This window comes from Lissotriton vulgaris, chromosome 7, assembly GCF_964263255.1.
Source record: "Lissotriton vulgaris chromosome 7, aLisVul1.2, whole genome shotgun sequence".
Lineage (NCBI taxonomy): Eukaryota > Metazoa > Chordata > Amphibia > Caudata > Salamandridae > Lissotriton > Lissotriton vulgaris.
The window spans coordinates 634,799,898-634,825,985 of NC_141695.1; the positions used below are offsets into that span (position 1 = coordinate 634,799,898).

The following is a 26,088-nucleotide window of genomic DNA, read 5'->3' on the forward strand; positions in this document are numbered from 1 at the left end:
GGGACCACCCCCAGAAACATTCTTGTGTGGATTCTTTCTGTTTAAATAATATTTGTCCGGGAGACCGAATCCACTTCCTCTCTCCTCTCCCTTTTTTGTTGTATTTATGAACTGTTAGATTAGGCTGCATCCTCAAAGAGAAAACACCAACTACAGAGGTTTTGCTTCCAGTTTGCCAGAACCGTATTACACGTGGATGCTATTCTGATCACCTGATCTGTTATTTGTCTGTACGCAATTCCCTCCTTTGCATCCCTTTCATTATACGTGTTCTCATGAAGCTTGAGCACAGTAGGCCATTTGCCTTGCCTCACAAATAGTGTTTCATTTCTGCTTCTCCAATGATACAGGAGTGTGCTGGCAATACGAATCTCCTCTCTAGAATGTCCAAGATGGTCATTAACCACAGCTGACTGATGGCGCCTGAAAACAATTGTCTGTCAACAATTATTTTTTTTAATCCAGATGAGAGCAACCATATTTAAGTGCTTAACTTGAACTGATATTTTCCTGTGCTTGGCACCCTCACTTGTCAACACTGGCTCCTAGTAAGTCTGCCACATGGTGGCGCTGTTTAATTTAGAAGTCCGCATAACAACAGTTGTTTATTTATTCAATATAATTTAAAATTAACTAATAGCGGCCACCCAAGCCCTTCTTATTGCTTTGGGGGCCTCACACATGTAGTTATATGATTTAGTGGTTGTGTTGGCATTGTCATTGGCAGCACTTGTAGGGGCAATTGGTGTTTCATGGTACAGTGACCTCCTGACTTGGGTCCTGGCACTTATTGATTTACAAATTAAGCACTGCCGTATTTTATGTCTGAACAGAGGATTGTCTTGAAAACAAATAGTGGTCCTGTGTCAATTGGGTCAAATCTGGCAAACGTTTTTCCACCGTTATAATCCAATTCGTGTTAGTCACAGCTCATATAGATAATACCTTATGCCTTTCCCAAACATCCATGTTCTCTACTCTACCTGTGTGTGATCACCGGTGCACGTTAAACTGGTGACTCACATAATGTGAGTGGACAAACCGAAGTACGGGGTCAGAAGTGAGCATAGGTGAATCATGGAAGGGAAGGGATTACCTGTAAGCGGCGCAATGCGTAATCTGTGGGGAGAAACAAGGGAAGTGGCTGGTCAGCTAACCGGGGAGGATAAAGAATCTACGCAAAATAGTGTATTGGCCATGGGTGGGCTGTAACTCACCGGTGATGGTACGATTCGATGAAGAGATAACTGTAGGTCAATGGTATGAAGAGGATGTAATCTAGGACGCGATGCAGTCGGGTACGACTATCAGGCGATAACCTGCAGGAATGAAAAGAAGAATGGGCAGGTTGTCAGTGTAGTGACTATGAGGGTGTCCGCAAGACCGTTTGTCTAGGTGGGTGTCCCTGGACTAATGTGTAGAACTCTTACCTTGGATGATGGGTTACGGCAGAGCTGCGAAGCGGGATGGGTCAGAGAGAGAAGTGCTCGTGTGACTGTGGGGAAATGTACTTCCTGGTTGTTAGCGCGCATGCGCGTTGGTGCTAGACCAGGAAGTGAGGATGCACAAAGTAAGAAACTAGAAAGCTGACCCTAGATGTATATGTGTAGTAAATGCTTTGAGAAGGGATCATGTTTTTACAAAGCTGTATTCAAGGATAAGAATTATTGGATACATATAACATGTTGCATGCACAAAGCGTACACAATTACCATGGAAAAATACCAAATTGAAATAACTGTGTGTAATGCGGAGAACATGTGTTGGGTGTAAAAGTAGTGTTTTACTAAATAAACATCAAATAAACATCATGGGTGTATGATGTAAGGGGACAAATGTATAAATATCCAGAGTCACAGACTCATTACAGAAAGCACTAAAACAGAAAGATAGCAAGATACAAAAAGCAGTGATCAGAGAGTGGGGTGGGTATATTGCTACAGATCAAACGACAAGTTAAGGGTCTTAGAAATATTGAAGTTCAGAATCCATGTTTTGGCCGTACTTGACCGTATGCAGATGCATGGTCCAGGTTGCTTCCAGTCTTCGTAGACTGAGTTCCCGGTTTCCTCTGCGTATGTTAAGTTTGGCAACGTCTATGCCATAGAATTCAGATTTCTTGTGTGTTGACTGGCTTGCACACTTCGCTATGTGTAAAGCCATGGGATACCGTGGATCTTGCTGATGCATCACTCTGGCATGTTCACCAATGCGATCATTGAGGGGCCTGATTGTGCTGCCAACGTACTGACTATGGCATGTGCATTCCAAAATGTACACGAAGAATCTGGTATTGCAATGTATGTTGTTGATTTCATATTTTTGTTTATGGTGGCCCTGGAAGTGTTTGGTGTTATTTCTCGCCCATTTGCATACGCCACAGCCACCACATTTGTGGAATCCTTTCATGTGTGGAGTTAGCCAGGAGTTTGGATTGTTCGTAGGAAGTACAGTAGGACTTAGTCTGGTTAGTAGCGTTTTGCCTCGCCTGTATGTGATCTGTGGTTTGGAGCTGATGCAAGGAGACAGAGTTTTGTCAGCCAAAAGGACATTCCAGTGTCTATTGATACTTTCCCTAACAACAGGGCTGATGTTATAGCCCATGATCATCCTGGTTTGGGGGGTGTTGAGAATAGGTTTGGTTTTGGTAAGTAGAGTGCTCTTACTGTCAAGGAGTTTAGCTCTCTTAACTGCTTTGTTGACAACTTTTTGGTTGTAGCCACATTTGTGGAAACGATTCCGCATGTCTTCTATGCAGTTATTGAATTCGACATAATCGCTGCAATTCCTCCATGCTCTAACAAGTTCACCGTAGGGTATAGTGTCAATCTGATGTTTGGGGTGTGAGCTGTCCGCTCTGAGAATGGAATTGCATGAAGTCTCTTTGGGGAAAAGTTTTGTATGTAGTGTGTTTTTAAGTATATACATTTCCAAGTCCAGAAAAGTGATTTTATTGGTACTGTAGTTGCATGTAAATTTCATATCCATGTCGTTTGTGTTGAGGTGGTCGAAGAAAACTTCCAGTGTGTGCCGGACCAGATCAGTAGGCAGTCATTGATGTACCGCCCCCAGTGCACTATCGAGTCTACCCATGCGGCGCCCTTGCTACTCCAAATCCAAGCGGTCTCCAATGTGCCCATGTATAGATTCGCAAACGAAGGGGCAAACCTAGAGCCCATGGCTACCCCCCTTCGTTTGTTTGTACCATTTCTGCTTAAACATGAAAAAGTTGTTTTTGAGAATGATGTTCATAATGGTAGTGATCATATTGGTATGTTGCCATAAGTTGGCTGGTCTTGTGTCCAGATATTTGGAAACTGCCACCAGTCCTTTGTCAGGATCTACGGAGGTGTACAGTGACACAACATCCAACGTTGCCAGTGTCATTCCTGTTTGACACTGTATGTCATTGAGAATACTTAGGATATGTTTCGTATCCTGGATATACGACGGGAGGTTCTTAACCAGGGGTTTGAGAAAAATGTCCACGTACTCTGCCATTCTTTCGGTGGGTCCACCTATTCCAGATACTATCGGTCTCCCTGGAGGAAAAGGGGCAGGTTTATGGATCTTGGGCAATGTGTAGAGCCAAGGGGCCATGGGTTTGTTGATTTTTAGGTATAGTGTCTCTTCGTCATTTAAGACTCCTGCCGTGCCATTCTTTCAATTGGTCATTTATGTGGGTGGTCACAGCCTCTGTAGGATTGTTCCTGATAGGCGTGTAGCATTTCTTGTTCGTAGTCCATCTTGTCCATGACGACGTTGCCGCCCTTGTCTGCTTCTTTTATCACTAGTTCCCTATCCAGGGAGAGAGCCTTTAAGGCTATCCGTTCGCTTCTGGTGAGATTGTCCTTGAGGTTCTGTTTACGTTGGTTATGGTTTTTGATTTCATATCTTTCAAGGTCTTCTAGGACCAGCGTGTGAAAGGTGTCAATAGGGTTACCCGCTGGTAGGTTGAGCGTCCACTTTGATTTGCATTTTAGATTGCTGGCTAGCGTATTGTCATCTTCTATACCCAAGTCATGTAGTAGTTGTTCAGGTGTGAAGTGTTGGTCCTTTATCTCATTGAGGGTCAGGAGAAGATGTATGTCTTTGATCTCTTGTATGGTTTGCATGCCTTCTATTGAGGTGGTACATGTCTCACCCCTGATTGGCATCTCCTTGGGATTGTGGGCAAAGTGTTTCCTGAGTTTGAGCTGCCGGACAAATTTAAATAGGTCGATTTTAGTTTTACAGGGGTCACCTGTATCTTGAGGGTTAAAATTCAGTCCTTTGGTAAGCACGTTTGTCATTTCTTGAGAGAGTCTTGCTTGAGAGGTTCACCACTTGGACTTCTTGCGAGTCTGTACTTATGTGTCAATCGCGTTTGTCTCCAACTACTGTACTATCAGAATTGTTAATTACACATGTGTCCAGTACCTGTTGAACATACACTTAACCTTATCCACCAGTCTTCTAATTTAGCTTTGCTTATCTAGTTGCTTTTACCAACCACATGGTGGATGAGGTGCAAGTTCTGTGCTCTCAAACCCTTTTCACTGTACTCTGTAACATCAGATCTTCTTGAGGTCTTGCTCTTCTCTCACCCAAAAGTGATATCAGAGATTGATATGAATCCGACGCCTTCTCTTCAACCTTTTTTCCCCAAATTCCTCTTCAACAGTGAAGGTCTCTTCCATGTTATTTAGCACTTTGGTACCATCTTGGCTACGATAATTTGTTATGGATCAAGTCGTACAGTCTAGATAGCCTCCAAGTAATCCATTGCAGTGGCTAGTTTACTATATCACTACACTGTACCTGAAAACCAGTAACACCCCTTTTGAGTAGGTCTAAAACTAATATTTATCAGGAGTATTTAATTAGCAAATTTGTATTGAGGCCATTGAAGATCACTCCTTACCAGTACTGTCTGCTTGGATTCAGAAGCAAGATGTGGCTTACAAGAAGGCCAACCCACTCTGTAAAACCATTTTGATTAGGTATCGATTTTCATTGATTACTTCATTTCCCCTGGTTTGGTTTCCTCCTCCTTTTTCAGAGGTGAACCTGCTTTTCTGTTCCGTATTTATATGGATTTGTGAAGATCCTATGACCGAGAAGGAGAAGATGAGTATCTTGCCTCTCCATGGACATCTGCAGTTAGTTTGTGAACAACCTGGCATACTTGTGAGTTTAGTGACCAAATCTTCTTCACTGACTGACGTGTGAGAAGGTACTGACCCTACGTACGCTACATCATTTTATTCCTTTATTCAATGGGTGATAGCTATTTGTCTCAATTTTTTCATTCAGTTTTCTTTTTGAGCAAGGGATTTGTATGCTCAGTTGGTGTACTTTTCAAGTTAAGAGAGCACCTATGTATGTCTATAGGTAGGCATTTGGTTTTCAAATTATTCCTGGTAAAGGATGATTTTCATTAAAATGTATTCCATGATCCTACGTATGCTTGGAGATATTCCAAGGTTATGAATTCAGTGAAGACACCCATAAAAGAGAAAAAGATTAGTAAGTAACATCTCCTGGTCAGACTTTAAAAGTGAATGAATCTGGAAGGGTCACTGCATGCATCCATAAATGTATGAGACTTACCTTGGTGTCTCTTTTCCTTTAAGTTCCTAATATCCTCCACAACATTTCTGCAGCTAGACTAGTCTACTGTACCCAAAGTATGAAGGTAGAGAAAAGCTCAAATGTATGGGTATCAAGTAGTCCCATACTGTTTCATGAATTATGATGGTAAGCGAGTTGGGAGTGGGGCTTAATGAATGACAGTAGACAAGTCACTATGATGAGTACCATTGGGAGACTTGTGTTCTAGTTGTCCTACATGCTTAGAATTCTTTTTCTCTTATTTATCTCTAGCTCGCATTTTTGCACTTGTCTCATGCCTCTTCCTCTTATTAAAAATCTGATTGATTCATTCCATGTGATCTGGGAGTGATTTGCTTGCTAACTGATCATTCTCTAGTTTAACTCGCCAGTTTTGCCCTTGCCTTCTCCAATCTCTTTCAAACTCTAGTTTTTCCTGCGTTTCTTTCATACTTTGTATTCTTACCCTTTCGTCAGCCTTAACACTTTTCCTTTGCCCCATCTTATCTTTCCATATTACAATCATTGACCTGTTCATTTATTTATTGTTCTCATCATCCTTTTTGTATATTCTCTCATTTTGTTTGTCCCCAGGTTTAGGTGATGCCTCCTTTGATGTTTTTGAGATACTGCCTGGCCTATCACAACATGCCGAACCCAGTAACACTATTAGTCAATCCTCTCTCCGACCGCAAAGCCCTCTGGGTAAGACAGGCCGGGATTTATGACTGACAGCAGAGATTTGTGCACACGGAAAAGCACCTGTCTCTGAAACACACATTTCTATCACCCCCTTCTCTCATTTATAGAGACAGTGTCTTTATCGGTGTTTGCATGTTCCTCTCTTTCTCACTCCCCATTCATTAATTGTTGTTCTCATGACTTACTGGTTACCCAAGTTAAGATATAGCTTTAAATAAAGCATCTGGTCAGTATTCTGGCACATAAATCTGATTATTCACAGTTTTCGCCCCCAGAATAGGAACTTAACACATGGGCCCAGAATTACTGGACCCAAATTGGAATGCAGCTTTCATGTTCTGGGGACAAGCAAGCTTCCATTTACCACCTGCTGCTCTGGGCAGCAGAAGATAAATGGGGGCAGGAGGTGCCTGTGTGGAGCCGGAAGACAGTGACAGGAAAAGACTGGTGGGGGAGGGTTGCATTTTCTCCCCCTTAGCATGGAATGGTCTGTGGGGGGTGTAGGCTGTATTTGTGCTTGTAGCTCCTCCTTGGCCTGCGATTTTTACCAGCTGGATTTCACTGACTCTTAAAAGCGACCACCGAGTTCCTGCACCTAGAATATCAGGATGCAGGAACTCTGGACCAGTTGTGGTCTGGCTGCTTGGAAACTGGGCCTAAGTGATGTAGATGTATCTTACACTTCTCTGGGGCAACACGTTTTCTCTCATGTCTCTTATTTTGTCTCATTCATTCTTTTTTCTTTCTCTCTTTTTTGTTTGTTCCTCCTGTTCTCCCTTTTTTATTCCTCCCTTTCCACTTTCTTCTCTCTTTCTCGCACTCTCTCGCATTCAAATGACCTTAATTGGCATGACATGTTACACTATTTTTAATGCATACATTTTTACCAATTAAGAGCAAGATTTGGTCCCCATTAGATTCTTGTTTTGGCAGGAAAATATACACAAAAATAAATTAGGTTGGTTGAACATGCTTGCTACTACATGTCCTATCTGAAAGAGACCATTAGATATAGATTCCTTACCTTAGAATTACCCCCAGGCGTCAGATTGGATCCGGAGATTTTTCTTTAGTAGTACCACTGTGCGTCGACTCTGTGGCGTCGTGGTCCCAGAAATGACGTTGCGGTGTCTACGCCGCTCTTGCATGGTTACGTCAGTTGTTTCTTTTTCCCCGCCAGCCTTAGGCAGATCCGGAGAGAGCTATCCTTAGTTACTTTTTGACAAACTTTTCTCGACTTTTTGTTGACTTCTTTTGACTCTTCGACTCCTGGTGTACGAGGGATGTCCGAACCGTGGACCGGATTCAAATCGCTCAAGGCTTTTACCCGCCTGATGTTGGTTACGGACCCCCACCTCGTGTACCTTTTGGTGCTTGGAGCGTGACTACGACCCGGAGTTGTGCTCCGACGTGCCATGAGTCCAAAGTATTTGCCGGAGCGGTCCCGAAAGCTCTTGGAGGCCTGGCAGTCGGCTCCGTGTTGCTCGAGGTCCAGGTCGAGAGGAAAGTCTTGGGACCGTTCATGGTGCCACCATGATTGTTATCCAAGTGTTCGAGATCCTTAGGTAAGTCGAAGCACAAGAAGAAGGCAAAGAAGCAGTGTCGCTCTTTGCCATCTCCCCATCGGTCGACTGATGCGACGCGAAACCTGGAGCATCGTTGCTCTCCAGCTCTGTCTTTGGAGCCTGCTCCAGAGACGGCTCAGTTTCCCTCCCTTTCCCAGTACTGGAGCATCCTCTGCCCAGCTTCGAGCTTTCTGCGATGTGCTTCATAGCATCTTTTCACAGGCCGACTTCGCTGGCGTGCCTTCGGGCCCAGCGGACTCAGCTGGGGGCCTGACTCTTAGATGCCAGCATTTCCGGCGCTAGAGGGCCCTTGAGGATCCAGGCTTGGCTCCAGATTGACGCCAGTTGACCTCACGGTACTGATCTCGATGACTATTCCCCCTGTGCCAGTCGTGCCCCTGACCAGTGCTGACCCCAGCCTGACCCCGACTTGGACACAGTGCCGGGCCGACGTCTGTAACGGCACCACAAGGTACATTTGTGCCTCTGTTCATTCCTGTTCTTCCCTACAGGGAAGGGAGCCTTATATTAAGTGGTGTTGCATAGGGTGGCTGCGGACTTAAGCCTGGAGCTTCCTGTGGCAGTCGGGACTAACCTCCTGACAGAGGTGCTTCAACCGGCTGCAGCCTCTTCGGAGCCCTTTCTGCCTTTCAATGAAGCCCTCACTGACGTCCTTCTGGGCACTTGGTCCAAACCCAGCACAGGGGCTCCTGTGGGCAGGATGATTGCCAGACCCCATCGTGCGGCCCAGGGTGACCCACTTTTCCTCTCCCAACTCCTTGGTGGTCCAAGCCTCATCCTCTAAGGGCACTTTCACTACTGCTCCCCCAGATAGGGAATCCAAGAAGCTGGACCACCTTGGAAAAAAGATGGTTTCTTCCACCAGCTTAGCGCTATGCGCGGTGAATACTACATGCTTCTTGGGCCGTTATACCCATACAGAGTGGGATACGGTTGCGCAAGTGCTGCCACAGTGCCCAAACGGAGGCCCAAGCGGTTCTCACCCATGCAGTGACAGAGGGCAAAGACGCAGCTAAATTTACCATCAGATGTGGGCTGGATACTGCCGACTCACTGGGCAGAACAGTTTCCATGTCACTAGCCTGAGGCGCTACGCCTGGTTGAGGACTGCAGTGGGCTGCAGGATTTGGCATCACCTCCTCCACTGGCAGAACATCACATCGGACAGGTGGGTTTTGGAGATAGTCCAAAGGGGCTACTCCCTCCCCTTCAAGACTACCCATCCCTCCATGCCACCATCCTTTCATCGCATTTCAGATGATCACTTGGCCCTTCTCTGCCAGGAAGTTGCAGCTCTCTTGGCCAAGGGAGCTAGCGAAAGGTTCCATGTGCCAGATCTAGGTTGTGGTTGCTATTCCTACTACTTTCTGGTCCCCAAGAAGGACCAGGGCCTACATCCTATCTTAGACCTCAGTGCCCTCAACCACTTCCACTGGAAGGAGAAGTTGCTCACATTGGTTCAGGTCCTGTCTGCCCTCTACCCCGAAGGTTGGATGGTAGCGTTGGACTTGCAGAACGCATATTTACATATCCCTGTCCTGCCAGCCCACAGGAGTTGCACAAGATTCACATAGGCCACGCGCATTTTCAGTTTACTGTGCTCCCCTGTGGGCTTACCAGCGCCCCTCGGGTATTAACGAAAGTGATAGCTGTAGCAGCTCATATGCCCAGTTTGGGGGTTCCAGTCTTCCCCTATGACGATGACTGGCTGCTGAAGGCGGGCACGCCCCAGTCTGTCTCCTCCCACCTCCAGACTACGGCAGACCTCCTCTACTCGCTGGGGTTCACTAGCAACATGCCAAAGTCACACCTGACTCCCTCTCTGAAGCTCCTTTTTCATCAGAGCAATTCTGGATACAGCGCAGTTTAGGGCGTATCCTCCTGAGCAGCGAGTACGGGGTATGATATCGATGTTTCAGCCTCTATCCTGGATTTCAGTGAGATTGACTCTGAGGCTGCTAGGCCCCATGGCCTCCTGCATCCTGCTGGTGGATCATGCCAGGTGCCCTCTTAGACTTCGTACTTTGAAGTCTGCCTTCCTGCTTGCCATCACCTCTGCTCACAGGATGAGTGAGCTTCAGGCTTTATTTTCAAAGCCTCCTTTTATTGCAGTCCATCCGCCAAAGTAGTCCTTTGCACTAGGCCTTATTTTCTACCCAAAGTGGTTACCTCTTTCCACATAGGTCAGACCATCGCTTTGCCCACCTTCTTCCTTCCTCCACACCCTTCCAAAGAGGAGAGACTCCACCGTCTGGACCCAAAACGTGAGCTGTCCTTCTATCTTGACTGCACTAAAGATTGACGATCAACTCTTCGTTGGTTATGTGGGTGCCAGGAAAGGTCTGGCCGTACAAAAAACGCACCATCACTCGATGGGTTCTATGCATTAATATATGCTATTCATTGGCGAAAAAGGAACCTCCGGTGGGACTGCGCGCCCATTCTACCAGGCGATGGCAGCCTCTACTGCTTTGGGACTTGGAGTTCCGCTCATTGACATTTTCCAGGCAACCACCTGTGCATCCTTGCACACGTTCACCAAACATTATTGCCTGGATAGCCAAGTCCGGAGAGACAGCTTTTTTGGCCGTTCTGTTCTCCAGGACTTTCTGGTGTGAACTTGGTTCGCAGACCAACCTCGGGGACTGGCATTGCTGGGGTATCCATTCTAAGGTAAGAAATCTATAACTAATGGTCTCTTTCAGGTGAACAAGTTACTTACCTTTGGTAACGATGTATCTGTAAGAGACATATATTAGTTATAGATCCCTTACCGCCCCACCCACACTCCCCTTTCTGCGAACTGGCTTCTAGGGTCCTAGTTATGTGCACCAGTGGTCAGTGTTTTGCATGGCTCTGCGCTTCTGGCATGGAAAGTCGTGTCAGAACTGACGTCAGCACACTGGGACGGTGTCTAGGTAGACACCACAACGTCGTTCTGGCGATCCTGATGACGGACGCAGGGTCAACCGATGCCACCTATCGATGCACTGGGGTACTGGTAAAGAAAAATCTTCAGCTCCAGTCTGACGCTTGGGGGTAATTCTAAGGTAAGGAATCTAAAACTAATGTATGTCTCTTACAGATAGATAGTTACCGACCATTAGTAACTTGTTTGTTTAACTGGATGAGAGTATGGATTGTAAATGAATTCTGTTATCTCTCCCTGTTCTCCTTAGATTTATAGTTCCTCCATTTTTTGGCAAGTCTTTCTTCATAGTAATTTTTATTTTAAACCCTTGGGCGCTGAGGCTTTTCCCCTTAGAATGCTAACCCTTATTTTTGTTTTGTTTTTGGGGTATTTCAGGATTATGCCGCCATAACCTTTTTTCCAGATAACGTATCTACACTAAATTTGTGTGCTTGTTTCCACTACATTGTGAGGATTCTAAGGGTTCTCAGGGTGTGTGGATTCCTTTGAAGGGAAGGAAGAACAGAGCTCAAAATATAGCTCAATTTTATGTTTTTGGGGGAAAATTTCCGCGGAAGAAATGTTTTTTTCTTTCTAAAAATATCAACAAGAGGTTTGCTGTGTTAAGATCAGTCTTCTCAATTTTCTTGAACATAGTAAGTTGTATCCCCAAATGTATTTACCACAATGTTTGCATCATTAAAAAAAATGTGGTTTCAACCTACTTGCACTTTGTAATGGGAACGGGTGTGAAATCCATGGATGATGCATTTCTGAAAAGTAGACTACATTCCGAATTTAGCAAGAGGTCATTTGTCTATGTCACCCAATGCCTTCTCACAGAAACGAACAGTTGAAGTAAAGGTATAATGAAACTGAGTTTGAAAAAAGGACCATTTACTGCAACAATTTCATCTGTAACTTCTTGCCACAATAGCCAATTTATAAAAGTTATACACCATTACATCTGACAGACCCTTCTGTTCCTTAGTTAGTTTGTAGGTTTTCCAAATACATGTGATACTCTGAGCTAATAACTGAGCTGCACAATGCAATGATCTTTCATTGTGTACCAACTATACACCAATTCACATGGTAAAATATACAAAATGGGGTTGAAGAAAACCTATGTATTTCTGAAATGTACACAAGATAATGAGTTTTGGAACAGTGATTATTTGTCCACCTCAGAATTTGGGGTAACGCATATTATCATGTGATTCATAGGGCGTTTTGCAAATTGCTTTCTGTCTTGAAGCCTAGCTCCTTTGACACACACATCCCAAAGCTCCACTTGGAGGCATCCCATTCACCCAGTAGAATCCACCCTTTTTTTTTACAATGTGAGTAGCTGCAGATTTTGGGCAGTAGTTCAGCTGCCACTCAGGGAAACCTACCATACCAAGACATTTGTGACAACTAGACGCCTTGGGGTGCCCAGTGTGATGTGACTTGTTTCTCGTATTTCTATGAAGTTCGCATCTGGAACCTTAAGGGGTCGAGGAGGAGTGAATGGGGGGGGGGGGATTTCCTACCACCCAGCATTCCCCCCCACTTCTCCCTATAACAAAAGTAGCTCACTTGTGAGGGTGGGCCTAGCATTGTGACAGGAGAGGGGCCAAAGCACAATGTGAAGACATTAACATTATCTACGTAAAAATGCCATAATTTGGGAATGCAGGTAGCTGCAGTATTTGAGCCCAGGTTTGGCAGCCAACTAGGGAAACCTAGCAACGCCAGACATTCTGCAAACTAGACACTCTGAAGGTTCTGGGTGGTGTGCCATGTGTACATCCCAAAACATTTACTTACGCACAATGCCCTGCAAACCTCAAACGTTGCCTAACATTGTGCATTTTACTTGCATTTTTGTGACCTAAACTTCCAGAATCTTCAGTAACACACAAAATTCCTACTACCCAGCTCCCACTCCCCCCCCCTCCCCCCCCCCCACTTGTTCTGATAAACACTGCACCACTTGTGCGGCTGGGAGTAGTGCCCGCGACAGGAACAAATCAGTAGGTCAATGGGAGTTTGACACATACACTGCCAACAGGGAGGGAGGGGATTTCACTGAAAAGAACCAAAGGTTACAGGTTTGTTATAGTTCGGATCGGGTTTCACTCTTACAGAACCAGAGAAATTTATCAGTTATAGTTAGCTAAGCTACCTATAACTTGCGCCCCCGCAATGCACTCCTTATGACCTCACATATTACTTCACTCATGATATGGTCCGTGTAATCCCCAGGGGCCTGCCCTTTATTTATTGTTTTAAATGGAAGGGGGCCTATGGGGCCCCTCCTGAGGCCAATTTCGGCCCGGGGACCCCATCCCCATTGCCAGACCTTCATATTTTTTTAAACATGGGGAAGGGGCATAAATGTCTCCCTTCCTCGGGCTGATATTGCCCCGAGAACCCCATCCCCTGGGGCATGGCCTCTCATTTGGGACCACAGGGGAGACACAAGGCCCCCATAGACCCTTTCTGCTTCCTGCTGGAACCAGAATTGCTTTTGGACAAAGGAAGCTGCATACATGCAGCCCCCTCTGTCCAAAGGCAATTCCACTCTGCTTCATGGAAGCAAGAGCATTTTCAATGCTCTCTCTTTCATGAAGCAGACCTCTGTTTGCTATGGCTTGGCGGGAGGGGTGCATAGCAAACTGCAATGTCCCGGGGGTGGGCACCCCAGGACATTGCTGGAGCTGGCTCTGTGGGGTGGTGGTCCCAATGGCCATCTACACCTTCAACATTTAGTAAATCCCGGGGAGCTGGTGGTCCCCCATGTTGCGGGGGCTGGATGGCCTCCTATGTAATCAATATAGATTTGACCCAGGGAGGTGGCGGTCCACAGGGCTGTGTGGGGGCCGGAACCCCCAAGCATCATTTTTTAATATAGCTAAAAGGAGGAGGTGGCTGTCCATGGGGCTGTGAGGGCCTGCTTGGCCACTGCATTTAAGTGAATTCGCCCCAGGAAGGTAGTGATCTCTGGCGATACATGGGGCTTTGAGCCCCCCTCCCCCCCCATGCATTATTTAATATATCCTCGGGGAGGTGGCGGTCCCTGGGGTGCAGAGGGGCTCACTCTGAACCCCATCATTATTTTAATAATGCCCCCAGGACCTGGCCCACCAGGGGGATTAATTTTATTTTCTTCATTTAAAGCAAGAGTTCCAAATCTGAATGGACTATTGAACTGATTTACACCCTTTAACAAAAAGGGCGCGTGCTGGACTAAGAGCTACCTTTTTTGCAAATGTGGTGTAAATACGTTCTGCAGTTCGGGCTGTAGCCGTGTGTAAAATTTCCTATGGAAATTAACATCGGGGGAGCATTTTGGGAACTCCCTCTTTTTCTCGGCCCCTGCTGAACAGTTCACCCTGAAATTTTGAAGACCGTATCTGAAGTGAGCATCAAACTAGTTTTGAAAACGACGCCAAAGATATGGGAAACGGCCACTACAAGCGGGCGTTTCCACGCAAACCTTAACCACACATGCATTACAAAGCATGCATGGTTACCACAAAAGCCTTTACCACGCATACCTTTACTACGAGATACGTAGTAAAGGCATGTGGGGGCAAAGGCTAAAAAAGGGGGCTTGAGGGCCCCCCCCGGACCCCCCCCAAAAAAGTGTGGGAAAAAGGGGGTTGTCACGTCGCGAAGTAGAGACAATCAGCGTCGTTTGAGAGGAAACTGAAAGAAACTTTGCTTCTTTACGACGTCACCAAGGAAGATGGAGAGGAGATGATGAGAAGAGATAAGGGAAATTTTAGTTTAAATAAAATAAATATATATATATATATATACACAAGGATTGGGGGTTCAGCGCAGGGGTAATTATTAGAAGGATTGGGGACTGTGGGGTCACGTAAGGGTACAGGGGAGGGGTTTAACCTTTACCAAGAGTATGCCCTTACCATGCATAAATGTACAACGAAAATCGTTGTAAAGGTATGCGTGGCAAAGGAATATTCGTGGTCAAGGTTATGCGTGGAAATTGTAACACATGCGTGGTAAAGGCATGCATTGCAACGGAATGCGTTGGAACAACATACAACCCAAAGATATAGGCAATTGAAAAACAGCTTTTTAATAGAAATCAGGTCCTAACTAGAACCACCTACTGGCAACCGCCAGTAGATAAAACACACACGCTACTCCGATATCACCAGAAAGCTCCAGACAACTTTAATTTCGAAAAGATTCCCAGAAGGCATAGATTAAACACCCAAAGAACATCAAAAATCTAAATAAAACATCAAACTAAAAACAGCAAATTTTTTGAAGAACTTTGTTTTTGAATTTAAAGTAACCCACCTATTAGTTGACGATTATGTTACATCAAACAATTGGCAATCCGGTGTCAAAACATAAAATATATAGCAATATAGACCAAAATAAGTTTCCTTTTACTTTCATGGTTGTGCTAATACTGGAGTTGTGTGTATTACAGTTTAAAACCTGTGGGCACACATAGGCCAGGTTCAGAAGGACATTCAGGGCAGTTCATATGATTCTCCTTTCCTATTCCTCTTTGGACACAACTTTACATTTATAAGGAGGATAATACTTTTTTTGGGTTTAGAGGAATGTATTCAGGAAAGGGGCAATCTTTTAATCTAGCCACATTCTCTACCATTGTGATCTAGGAATTCCTGCTTGCTCTATTGCAACAAGACTGCCTATTACAGACTGGCTATATTGTATAAAAGTCATCCTTGAATCTGTAGAACAATCTTTCATAGGCAAATGAAACAAATGAACAGCTAACTTCTTGTACCAGAAGTATGACGTTCGAGCAGCATTGTAATGCTCCAACCTTCGATCTACTCTATCTACATGTGCTTGTTGTAGTGTAGAATGCACTCTGGCTTGCATACCTCTACTACCTGACTCCAGACAGTCCCAGTGCTTTCATTGTTAATAATCGGGAGTGTGTGAACATCTCTTCTGTCTGAAAATTTCAAAGCTAGTTCATTGTTACGCAAGGCTCTGCTCTTTTGTCTTTGAAGTTTCGTACAGACAAGCTCTTTAGGGTAACGTTTATAGTTGTAGCAGATTGTGCCACAGTGCTGACTTTGAACAGTTTTTAATATTTGTGGTTCTTTGTAGATATTGCCAGCATATAAATTGTGATCTTTGTGAAAGTGTTCTGGCAAGTTCCTACAAACTATTTTCAGTGACTGGGGGTTCAATTAAAACATCTGTGCCGATGAATGCTGTGAAATAAAATATATATCCAGTGGCACTTTCACACACCATATAAAGCTTAGTGCAATAATGTGATCTCTTGCTGGATATGTGCTGTCTAAAAATCAAACTGCTCTTGAACTGGAGCAGAGACTCATCCAAAGGTATATCTTGAGCTGGAACATAGATCTCTGAGAATTGATCAACCAAATATTCAAGGACAGGCTAAATCTTAGAGACAGTCACCTTCAAGGTGATCTCATGGCAACACATCCGCTGCAGAAGCAAATACTAATCTCTACTCCTGGTTCCTTGAACAATAGCACTTGCCATCAAGGACCAGTAGACCAATATAAAGACAATAAGGACTTCCTTAACAATCCAATCACATACGTTAAATCCCCAGACCTGCTTAATCTAATCGAGATTGGGTCTTTAAATCTGACACTAAGTCTGACACTGTTGCCCCTCAAAAACTGTTTTGCATTAAAATTGGTCTGCTCAGCAATATAGTCTGGAAACGCCATCAATAAAGATTGGAATAAATTGATAGACATACACTTCTTTGTTAACTCTGCACCCTGCAACACTACTAAAGGCAGGCAATGCAGACTTGCACCATGTTAGGGGGCAACCCTAGGTTCAGCACTTACAATGCGAAGCCATCCTGCCACGGGTTGCAATCAAGCTTGCACATGCTGCACTACAGGCAAATCGGTGCCCTCTGTTAAATGAGGCACTTTATCTGCGCTAATAGTGACCATCCGATTGCTCTTGGACAGAGAATGAATTGCCCAAATCTTGCACTCGGGCCTCAGATACAGAGTCCGCCTCAAAGCCATGATTGGAAGCAGATTGTAAAAGCAAACCAAGCATGTGCTTGGGCAATCAACCTGCAGGCAGCCATAATGCTGGATAATAAAACATCAACACTCAAAAGCAGACCACAATGAACAACACTGCATCAAATTAGAACTCAGCAAACTGAGTGTATCCAACAGTAAATATAACTAATGACATATGGTGAGCTGAAAATAAACTATTGATACAAACCACGCAAAGAACTTTCTACTATAAAATTATACTTAGATTTGTGTCGCTTGCCACAGACAGCTATTCGGAGGATCAACTGCTTGTACTCTACACTGTCACAGCAAACACCAAAGATATCCCACTAGAAATGAAAAATAAAGAACAATACACACAAGACATTAAAAATCATGTTTGGATTTGTGTAAGATTTATAACCAATTAAATATGAGCTACATATGCTTAACATTATTACATCCGCAAATAAAACATTCAAGCAGGGCGACAATACTCATTTAAAGTAAACATTCCCCAAAAAAAGTTTCCTTACCAAACTTCTGCAACAAGACAAACGGTAGATCTACTAATGCTACAACCATGAGCAGGCTTTGACACCAAGGAAATCAAAAACATTGTACAGTAATAAAAAGGAAAAAACATGACGTTCACAAATGCACTTGGCAAGAAGAAATAAAACACTTTACATAAAACACAATGAAGTCGGGCCTGGGAGCAGATAAGTATATAAAACAACCGATCTGCACCCAGGGTGCGGGGAGAGAAGAGGGGTTGGTGGAAAATAACCTATTGTAGAAGCGACCCATGGGGCTGCTTCCTAAGTAATAAAACACCCCTTATGACATAGTGGGTGCAAATCTACTGTGTGATCTTGGTTCCACCCATGATCCCACATCAGGAAAGCACTGAAGAGACATCAGAGGAAAGAAGAAACTCTCCTTTTCCACAGTATCTCGAATTGCCGCCCAGTTTCCAACACCCACTCAAGCCACAAGATTTAACTTGCACATCTTCCTCGCTCGATGCAATGGAAGTATGTGGTTTCCAGTGTGTCCCCAGCCACTAATGATGATGTCGGCATTCCCTGTACATACTGACATAATCTCACCAGAGGAGATGTCGGAGGTGATAGTGAAAGGGCTTTCACTGCCATCCTTAGAGAAGGTGTGTGGTGAGTGCCAGAGATTCCCCTGCAGGTTGGTATTTGGACGTGATGCACACCTCCTTAGCACTTGAGTGCCAGGGCTATGAACATCTCCAGCGCGTCCATAGCAACCAAAAGGTTACATTTTTCTCTCCTATTTCTGTTTTTTATAATGTGCAGTCACTAATAGTCCTGTTTTTCTGAAGATGCACTAAGATGCCTTACAACTTCAGTTTTTCTGTCTTGATATATTACTGTCTCCAGTGTGCTGATGTTTTAAGTAGTGTCTTGCAAGCATCTTTGTTTTAGATTGCTGATAGAGGCGTAATATACAGTTGTACAAACGGCAAGAGGGCCTCTGAAGAGCCCATTCTGTTTGCTTGCCAAATGTAGGGTTTGTCCCAAGTACAGTAGCAGTTTAGTTAAACACAATATTTTTTCAACAATCTGTTTCTGATGCATTCTAAACCTTGATCATTGTTTCCTGCTAGGGTAGCGATTCCAGTCTGGAAACATCATAACAGAGTAGCCGCTTAGACATTTTAGACGATATTGCTAGGAGCATAGCCAGCAGTCACTCCGCTGTGGAAAGCAATGTCCTTCACCTGCTTTTAAATTAGACTGAGGAACCGAGAACTGGGTGGGTAGGCACCTGACAAAATTTCGGCAGTGCCTATAAATACTATAGTTTGCAGCATGTAGGGCTTGTGCAGAGATCGAGAACAGTCCAAGTCAGTCTTCTTGTCTCACTGTCTGTTTCTTTGTGGTTTACTACGTTTAAAGAGCTTACTGTAATTATCGGAGTTAGTCGTCAGATGTAGTGGTTTGATTGGCCTCCATCTTACAATATCAGTAGACCCTGGGAACCCCACTATTCTCAAGGTATTGCAGCTTGATCTGGATTACTGGTTTTCATTTTTGTTTTAATAAACTCGTGGTTTTTGGATACAGTCATGTATGCCTAAATGCACCACTCCGACAAATCAATATGTGAGACCTGTTTACCAAGCTTTTGTCATATGATGCATTCATTCTGTCAAGGTGTCTATTTGCCAATTATTAGTACACAGACTTTTTCATGTCCGGGAGGAGAGTTCTGACATCTGAGACTCCACTTTCCTCCATTCTGACCCCTGTTTAACCATTTTTGTGGAATGCATAAGCAAACCTCCTATGACTGTCCAAACCTCCTGGACTTAATCGCTAGGCTTTGATAATGCCAGAAAACCTATCCCAGCAGATGCCAACAAGCACTTAAAAAAGAAAGTTGATCCATAGTTTCACCCAGCATTGCAGAAGGGGAATACCAAAGGCAATCTCCCACATGCATGTTTTTTCTATAAATCTGTAGGCTGGATTAGTGGGATCGCCTTTGTGGTTCTGCCCGAAAATTTTGCTACACCAAATCATCCAGAACTCAGCAGCACATCTGATAGGGACTTCTAACAGCAGATTCCCCATCTCTTATCCAGTTGTCAGACTGGATCCGTGCTGGATTTGACATTGCCTGGTTTATATAGGGGCCATCTATGCATTTTGACATAAGTTCTTTTCTATCCGAGCCAACAGATGCAGGTCTGTAGCTACTCCTCATTTCATTAAGACTCTTAAATTGTTCTAAATTCTTCAGTATGTAAGGGAATTATTTTGCCACTCAAACTTACAAGGTTTAAACCCTGCGGGGAATGTCTGTGACTGAGGCACATCTGGGTTGCCTGTAATGTCTAGGGTCAGATCACGACTCCTAGGCCTGCAGTGATTGTGTCTTGATGCACCCCAATCCCTATTGGGAAGCAAAGCTCATTATCCTTTCTCAGTTCTATTTATGCCCTTTGTATCCGCTCCACACTGAAATCCGGACCTGTTACAACCCTGACGCCACATAACATGCTGAAACACGATCCGCCAATACCATGGACTCCCGACTGCCATAGAGGCCCTGCACTCCTTTATTTTAGCCACAAACATTTTACCACCCTTCTAATTTGGAACTCTGACAATGAGGGCTAAGATGCTGGGCACGAGATTGCCCAAACTTAGCTAAAGTTAAAATGATACAAGAATCTCCAGGATGCCAGTGGTCTAGATCCCGCCCAGCCCCTCCCCCACTCCCTCAAACACTTATGCAGTTCCACTGGAGCAATTCAAAGATAGCAAGGTTACAGCATGCTTCTTGAGCCTTTCTACTCTCCAGGCTTTGTGTCTATGGACGTGGCCAGACCACCAAGGACTTTTTCTGTTGACACCACTTGACAAGATCCTGAATGCCAGAGCAGACAAACTAAGTCATCCATGCCTTGCAGAAGGCGGTTACATCCGGAGGGGATGTTTACACAATGGGGGTGATCCTGGCTATATCTTTACGTCCCATCCAAGAATGCACAATGTCAGCTCTTTGCGCATTGACGTTTCTAAGGCACCTCTCTCTGAGGCACGTTTCAATGTGAGTGGATCCGGGGACTCTTGTATACCTTTCCACTGATGGCTCTGCCCCAGGTTCTGAAGAAGCTCGGGCCCAACCGGGTCTAAGTCATCCTAGTGTCTAGTATGCTATATGTCCTCCGATCAGGCTCCCCCATCTGGAATATCTCTTGTTGCAGCAGCAAGGGAGGGTACTGTATCCAGGCCTGCGCAAACTCTGCCTTCATGCAAGGAGATTGAGTGACATGAGTTGACTATTTACTACTTTCCTCCCAAAGCTGTTGATGTCACCTTGGCAGCCAGGCATTCCGCAACCAATTCCGTATACCCCTGCTGTTGGTTTGTGGCACAGTTCGGTTGTAAACAGACCCTCTCCAAGTATTATAGTTTGTGCTGTCCTTCGCCCAGCAAGTCCTTGCTTTTGGCACTATTAAAGGGTACCTGTCTTCTCTTTCAGCCTTTTTATGGTTGCCAGATCAGCCACTATTGTTTACCTTTCCTGTTATGCGCCTCCTCAAAGGGTTCCTTGTCCTTTTATAATATGCCCAGCGCAATCGCCTGATTGCAAGGTTTGAGTACTACTTGACTCCCCTTCCAGTCAGTGGGTACATTCTTAGCTCCACGTTCTATACCTCTTCCCCAAACACCTTACTTCTTAGGGCTATGTCTGATCACACACCACTATACTCCAAGGACAACATCAAGAAAAACTTAGAGGTACCTTCCCTCCTCTCTGATACCACAGACACTCTAAAAGACACGAGTACCTCCTTGGTTGAGCAACTTGAAAAATGTAAGAAAAAATGTGTACGTTTGCAACTGATGACACGTATGATTACAGAGTACCTCATAGCTAACATTATCCCCACAGGTCTACAAGTCTGGAATATCCCTGGGGTATTAACTAACAATCTCAAATACATTAACTTCTTCAGCTGTATAGGAACGACCTGCTCCAGACATTGGATGGTGCTAAGCATCGATATAGCAACGGAAGAACTTAAGAAACTAACTGACAATTTCTGACCTAGAAAAACAGATTAAGGACAATAACCCGACCATAGAGTGCAAAAAATTCTTAGAACAGGCCCAGAAAACTGTTGTCAAGTTCCACAGGATAGAACAAAACAAAAAATCAATCGAAGAGAAGAAGGACATTAAATCTTTCACACAAGAAAGGGCATATCCATATCTGAACAAAGACTTCTACACTAATAGATTATATAATAACCCCCAAAACTCCAGACCGTGGGTCGTTTCAACAGATGAAACAATTTGGTTGGCTTCTCCGACACGTCAGCTGAGTCTTCTGACAATTCGGATCAAGGTGAAGAGCCCAGCACCTCTAATAGGACAATCACACCTTTTTTAGGTCTGGGCAACACGAGCCCCCAAAGAGAGGAAAGGTAAAACAGCAACGCTGGCCCAATCCGCCGGGTGAGCGCCAGACTCGTTGGCAACACAACCAATGGTAAATAACTACATTGAATTGTCTAAGTGTAACAGCTCAGTACTACCCGTTTTCAATTTATCTACATACCTACTATCAGACCCTGAGCAATCCTTACTAAGTAACGGACACATTTGTGCCGACCACTCGCTCCAATTTTCTAGAGCTGCAAGCAGAATTTCTGATGTTCTTCCGGAAAATAAGACTCCATAGCTACTTCATGCTGAACCCCAAACCAGAAAAAAGTCAATACTCCTTTCAGACCCCCATCTACCTTCTCCCCTTCGGCCAACATGATCCCAGGTGAAATACTCACTTTTGAGAAATTAGTTCTTAAAGACGTAACCCAATTGGAAACATCACGCCGCTTTATCCCTTATAACATCTCAGTTGAAGAGAAAAAAACACTCTAATTTAAAAACAAACTCCACTCTTTTTATTAAACCTGCAGAAAAAGGGGGAGGGATAGTTCTGCTAGAAAAAGACCAATATAAGAATGAAATCCTGAGGCAGTTGGCAAATACAGATCATTAATGCAGACTGCCTACCAACCCCACTAGGAAACTACAAAAACTCATCCTTCAAGTCACAAATGAAGGTCTAGAACATGGTTTTCTTAGCAGAAATGAACACAAATTCCTGAACACAACTTCACCACAGACACCAGTAATTTACACTCCTCCCAAAATTCATAAATGCCAGAACATGCCACCTGGCCGACTCATCGTATCAGGTGTGGATCTATTCTGGAACTAGTGGGTCAATATGTTGACCACTTCATTAAGGACTTTGGGCCAGAGACGGAATGTTACATACGTGACAGTATGACCGTGATCAACTTAATTGATGAACGTCCATTCGACCCCACGTTCGACCCCCTCTGTACATTAGATGTGGAGTCGCTCTACACCAATATTCCCCAAATTGACTAACTCCTGGTTATTGAAGGAATCCTCAACCAGCGACCCTGGCCCTATGCTGTACCTACGATCTTTATACTCCAACTTTTGGAAATTTGCTTAAACATGTTTGATGAACAATATTACCAGCATGTGAAGGGTACGTCTATGGGGGCAGTTTTTGCCCCAAATGTAGCCATACTTTACATGGATGACCTGGAAACCAACCGCAAACTGTCATCTATGAACACAATCCGCAATGGTATTTCTATGTGGAAAAGATACATAGATGACATTTTTATGATTTTTTGGCAGGATTCTGATACAACTTTATCACATGTTCTTCACTGGCTAAATAACAATTGTGACGGACTTAACTTCACTTTGACACACAATAAGTCGACCATCCCATTCCTTGATTTAAATATACAGCACAAAGATGGGATACTAATCACATGTTTATTTAGGAAGCAGACGGAGAGGAACACACTCTTAAGATATGAAAGTCCTCATTCGCGGGCACTGAGGGACTCACTACCTTACTCGCAGTTCCACCGTTTTAGAAGGAACTGCACACTAAAGGAGGACTACTTCCGTGAGGCGAAAGTCCTCAGTAATAAACTGACATCAAGTGGGTACCGACGCAGGCTGGTCTGCAACTCCCTTAAAAGAGCCTGGTACTGCCCCAGGGATACATTTTTGGAACCAAAAGAAAAACTACCCCAAAACCACATGGTCTGTGTGACCACTTTTTCACCCGTATCACACTGAATCAGGAAGAGTGTCATCAAACACTCGAGGGTTCTGAATGCAGGAATATTTAACTTAGAACGCCCCCTATTCGTTTTCTGTAAAGCAAAAAACATCAAAGACCACATAGTACGTGCAGCATTACCTCCTACCAAGAGAATAGGAACCCTTAATGAACTCTGGGGCCTCCCACAGCCAACAGTTCATGCTAAATGTGTTGATTGTATTGTTTGCCAGTTAAAAATTGAAGGCAAATAATTTGTATATGACAAAATTAAGATTGCATGAAAACCTTTTCGAACTGTAATACCAACAATGTAATCCATGCAATTCTGTGCCCATGTAATAAGATTTACATTGGCCAAACAACTCAAAAGGCAAGAATATGAATCTGCCAGCACCTCAGCAGAATACGCTGCAACATTTTAAATGCCCTGTTGGTGGAGCATGTTTTTTAATCAGTTTTTATTGGAAGAAATTGACGCTAACATACAATGCATCACACCTACAACCCTGGGGCCAGCATCTTAATAATATGAAACACTTTACACAGCTTTGAGGCCAACATCCCAAGGGGAAGGCAGCGTCACATATCCAAACTTCCCTAATCATGCTCTATGAATGATAATTTGGTGTATTATAAAACCGTTAACATTAAGAAAAAAATCTGCATTGTTTGCTACAGTCAGGAGGTTCTTCCACATGTATTGTAACCTAGCCATTATATCTGAAATACGTTACCGCTAAATACCTCATCCCTCATACTAATTGTCTCCAGGGATTATCAAATCTCCCGTCTAAACCTACTATACTTTCTGGAAATCTGGGGTTCCCTCTGGTCTCGCAGTGAAGTGTGTGCCGTTGCATGTGAACTGCTTACAGCTAATTACTGGGCTGGGCCACTAATGATCTCCTCAGATTCTGCCTCTATCCCATTGTCAGGTTCCACCCCCTTATTAAGCAGATATGTTGTGTATAACCCCCAAAAGTTCTTAGGTCTGCTCTGAGGTGGGAGTAGTTCACTGAAATTTTCTGATTGCATGCAACGTATAGCATATCATGTGACCATTGTGTTATGGTAGGGATTGGGGCTCTCATCCAACCCATTGCAACTCTGCGCTTTGCCATGAGTAAACCCATGTCTACAAGTCTATGCAACGCCTTAGGCAGCTTTTTTGAATATCCCAACAGTGCGACTGTCTGGTTTGGAACCATCCCGGAGTCCACTATGTTACCCAGTTCTCGGAAGACCGCTTCCCAGTAATTAAATACTCCCGGGCAATGCCATGCTAGATGCATGAAATCCGCTGCTTGGACGTGACATCTGTCACAGGCAGCATCTTCTTTCAACCCGTACCTGTGTAACCTCTCCAGGGTATAATACACTATATTGATGTATTTGAAGTGTATTAATCTATGCCTTCTGAGCAATGAGATGTGTCTTGTTAGTGCAGCAGTAGCTCCACCTAGCATTATCTATTATTAGTTGTAAGTCACGTTGCCAGGCCAGCCTGGCCTTAGTATAGTGGTTCGCTCTGTGGGACATGGCTAACATATATATTGGACACCATCTTATGGGGAGACTTAATTTTAATATTATAGGACAATTCCGGCAACTCTGGGGGTTCGTTCAAGTATTCTAACAAGTCGCGCAGAGCCCTACGCACTCTGTAAAACTGAAAGCGTTGCAGCAAGGTTACTACGCCTGCCGGGCCCGCTGTCTCATCCCACGTCTTCGCCACTCCATCCAGAAATAATTCTCCCGTCGTTGCAATTTTTAATGTGTGCAGCGCTCGCGTAACCCCACTGTCCCTGCAGGGGGCCATCCAAAGCGTCCAATCAATTGGCATATCTGGGAAATACAGCAGTGCTCCCACTTGCAGTTGCAACAGGCTATGCCAAGCATGTCGAGTTTATGGAGTCTAGGATCTGCGTTCTCCGGTCTACAGGCTCAAAAATCTTAGCCGGAAGGGGGAGGGGATCGGCAAATAGCCTCTCCATACGGAGAAACGGTATGTCTGACGCTCCATGGATCCAGTAATGTTCTTGTGTTCCTTGTGCCCCTCTATAATATAAATCAAGATCAGGCGCACCCAGACCCCTCATGTAATATGGTAACGTGAGTACCCGCCATTGTACTCGTGCTTGTTTACCCGCCCAAGCCAATTTTATCAATGATTTATTGATTCTAAGAAAAAAGAGCGCAGCAAAACTATAGGGATATTCATAAATAGGAACAGGAATCGGGGCAGTGTCACCATTTTCATTATGGAGACCGTACCAATTAAAGACAACAGTAACCTGATCCAAGTCTCAACGTTCTCCTCCAGTTTAGCAACTGCAGTGCCGTAGTTTTCTCTAAACACAATCTCTGAATCTGTGTGTAGTTTAATACAAAGATACCGAATCGAGTCTGTGGACCATTGCAAAGGATATTCCATCTCAAATTGTGTTGTAACAGGGGTGACCCTCAGGCCCAATAGTGCCCCAAAGTGCATTACCTCCCTGAGGACTGAGGAAAGATTATTTTCCAGATCTCGTACATAAAATAATGTGTCGTCCGTATATGTGGCCACCACAATACTATAGGTCGGGAATCGAATACCTTTATG

At 44.3% G+C, this 26,088-nt stretch overlaps 1 protein-coding gene across 6 annotated transcripts in view; it reads left to right on the top strand.

Moving 5' to 3' along the window:
- The window catches only part of EPN3 (epsin 3), a 372,455-nt gene that overhangs the window by 294,678 nt on the left and 51,689 nt on the right, over positions 1–26,088 (top strand). For 3 of the 6 annotated variants that reach the window (XM_086930833.1, XM_086930835.1, XM_086930834.1), the window contains one exon: positions 6,187–6,297. The exons of the other annotated variants lie outside the window; for them this stretch is intronic. In XM_086930833.1, the coding sequence (XP_086786959.1) occupies positions 6,187–6,297 (111 nt within the window). The remainder of the gene's footprint in view (positions 1–6,186; positions 6,298–26,088) is intronic. 6 annotated transcript variants of the gene reach the window in all.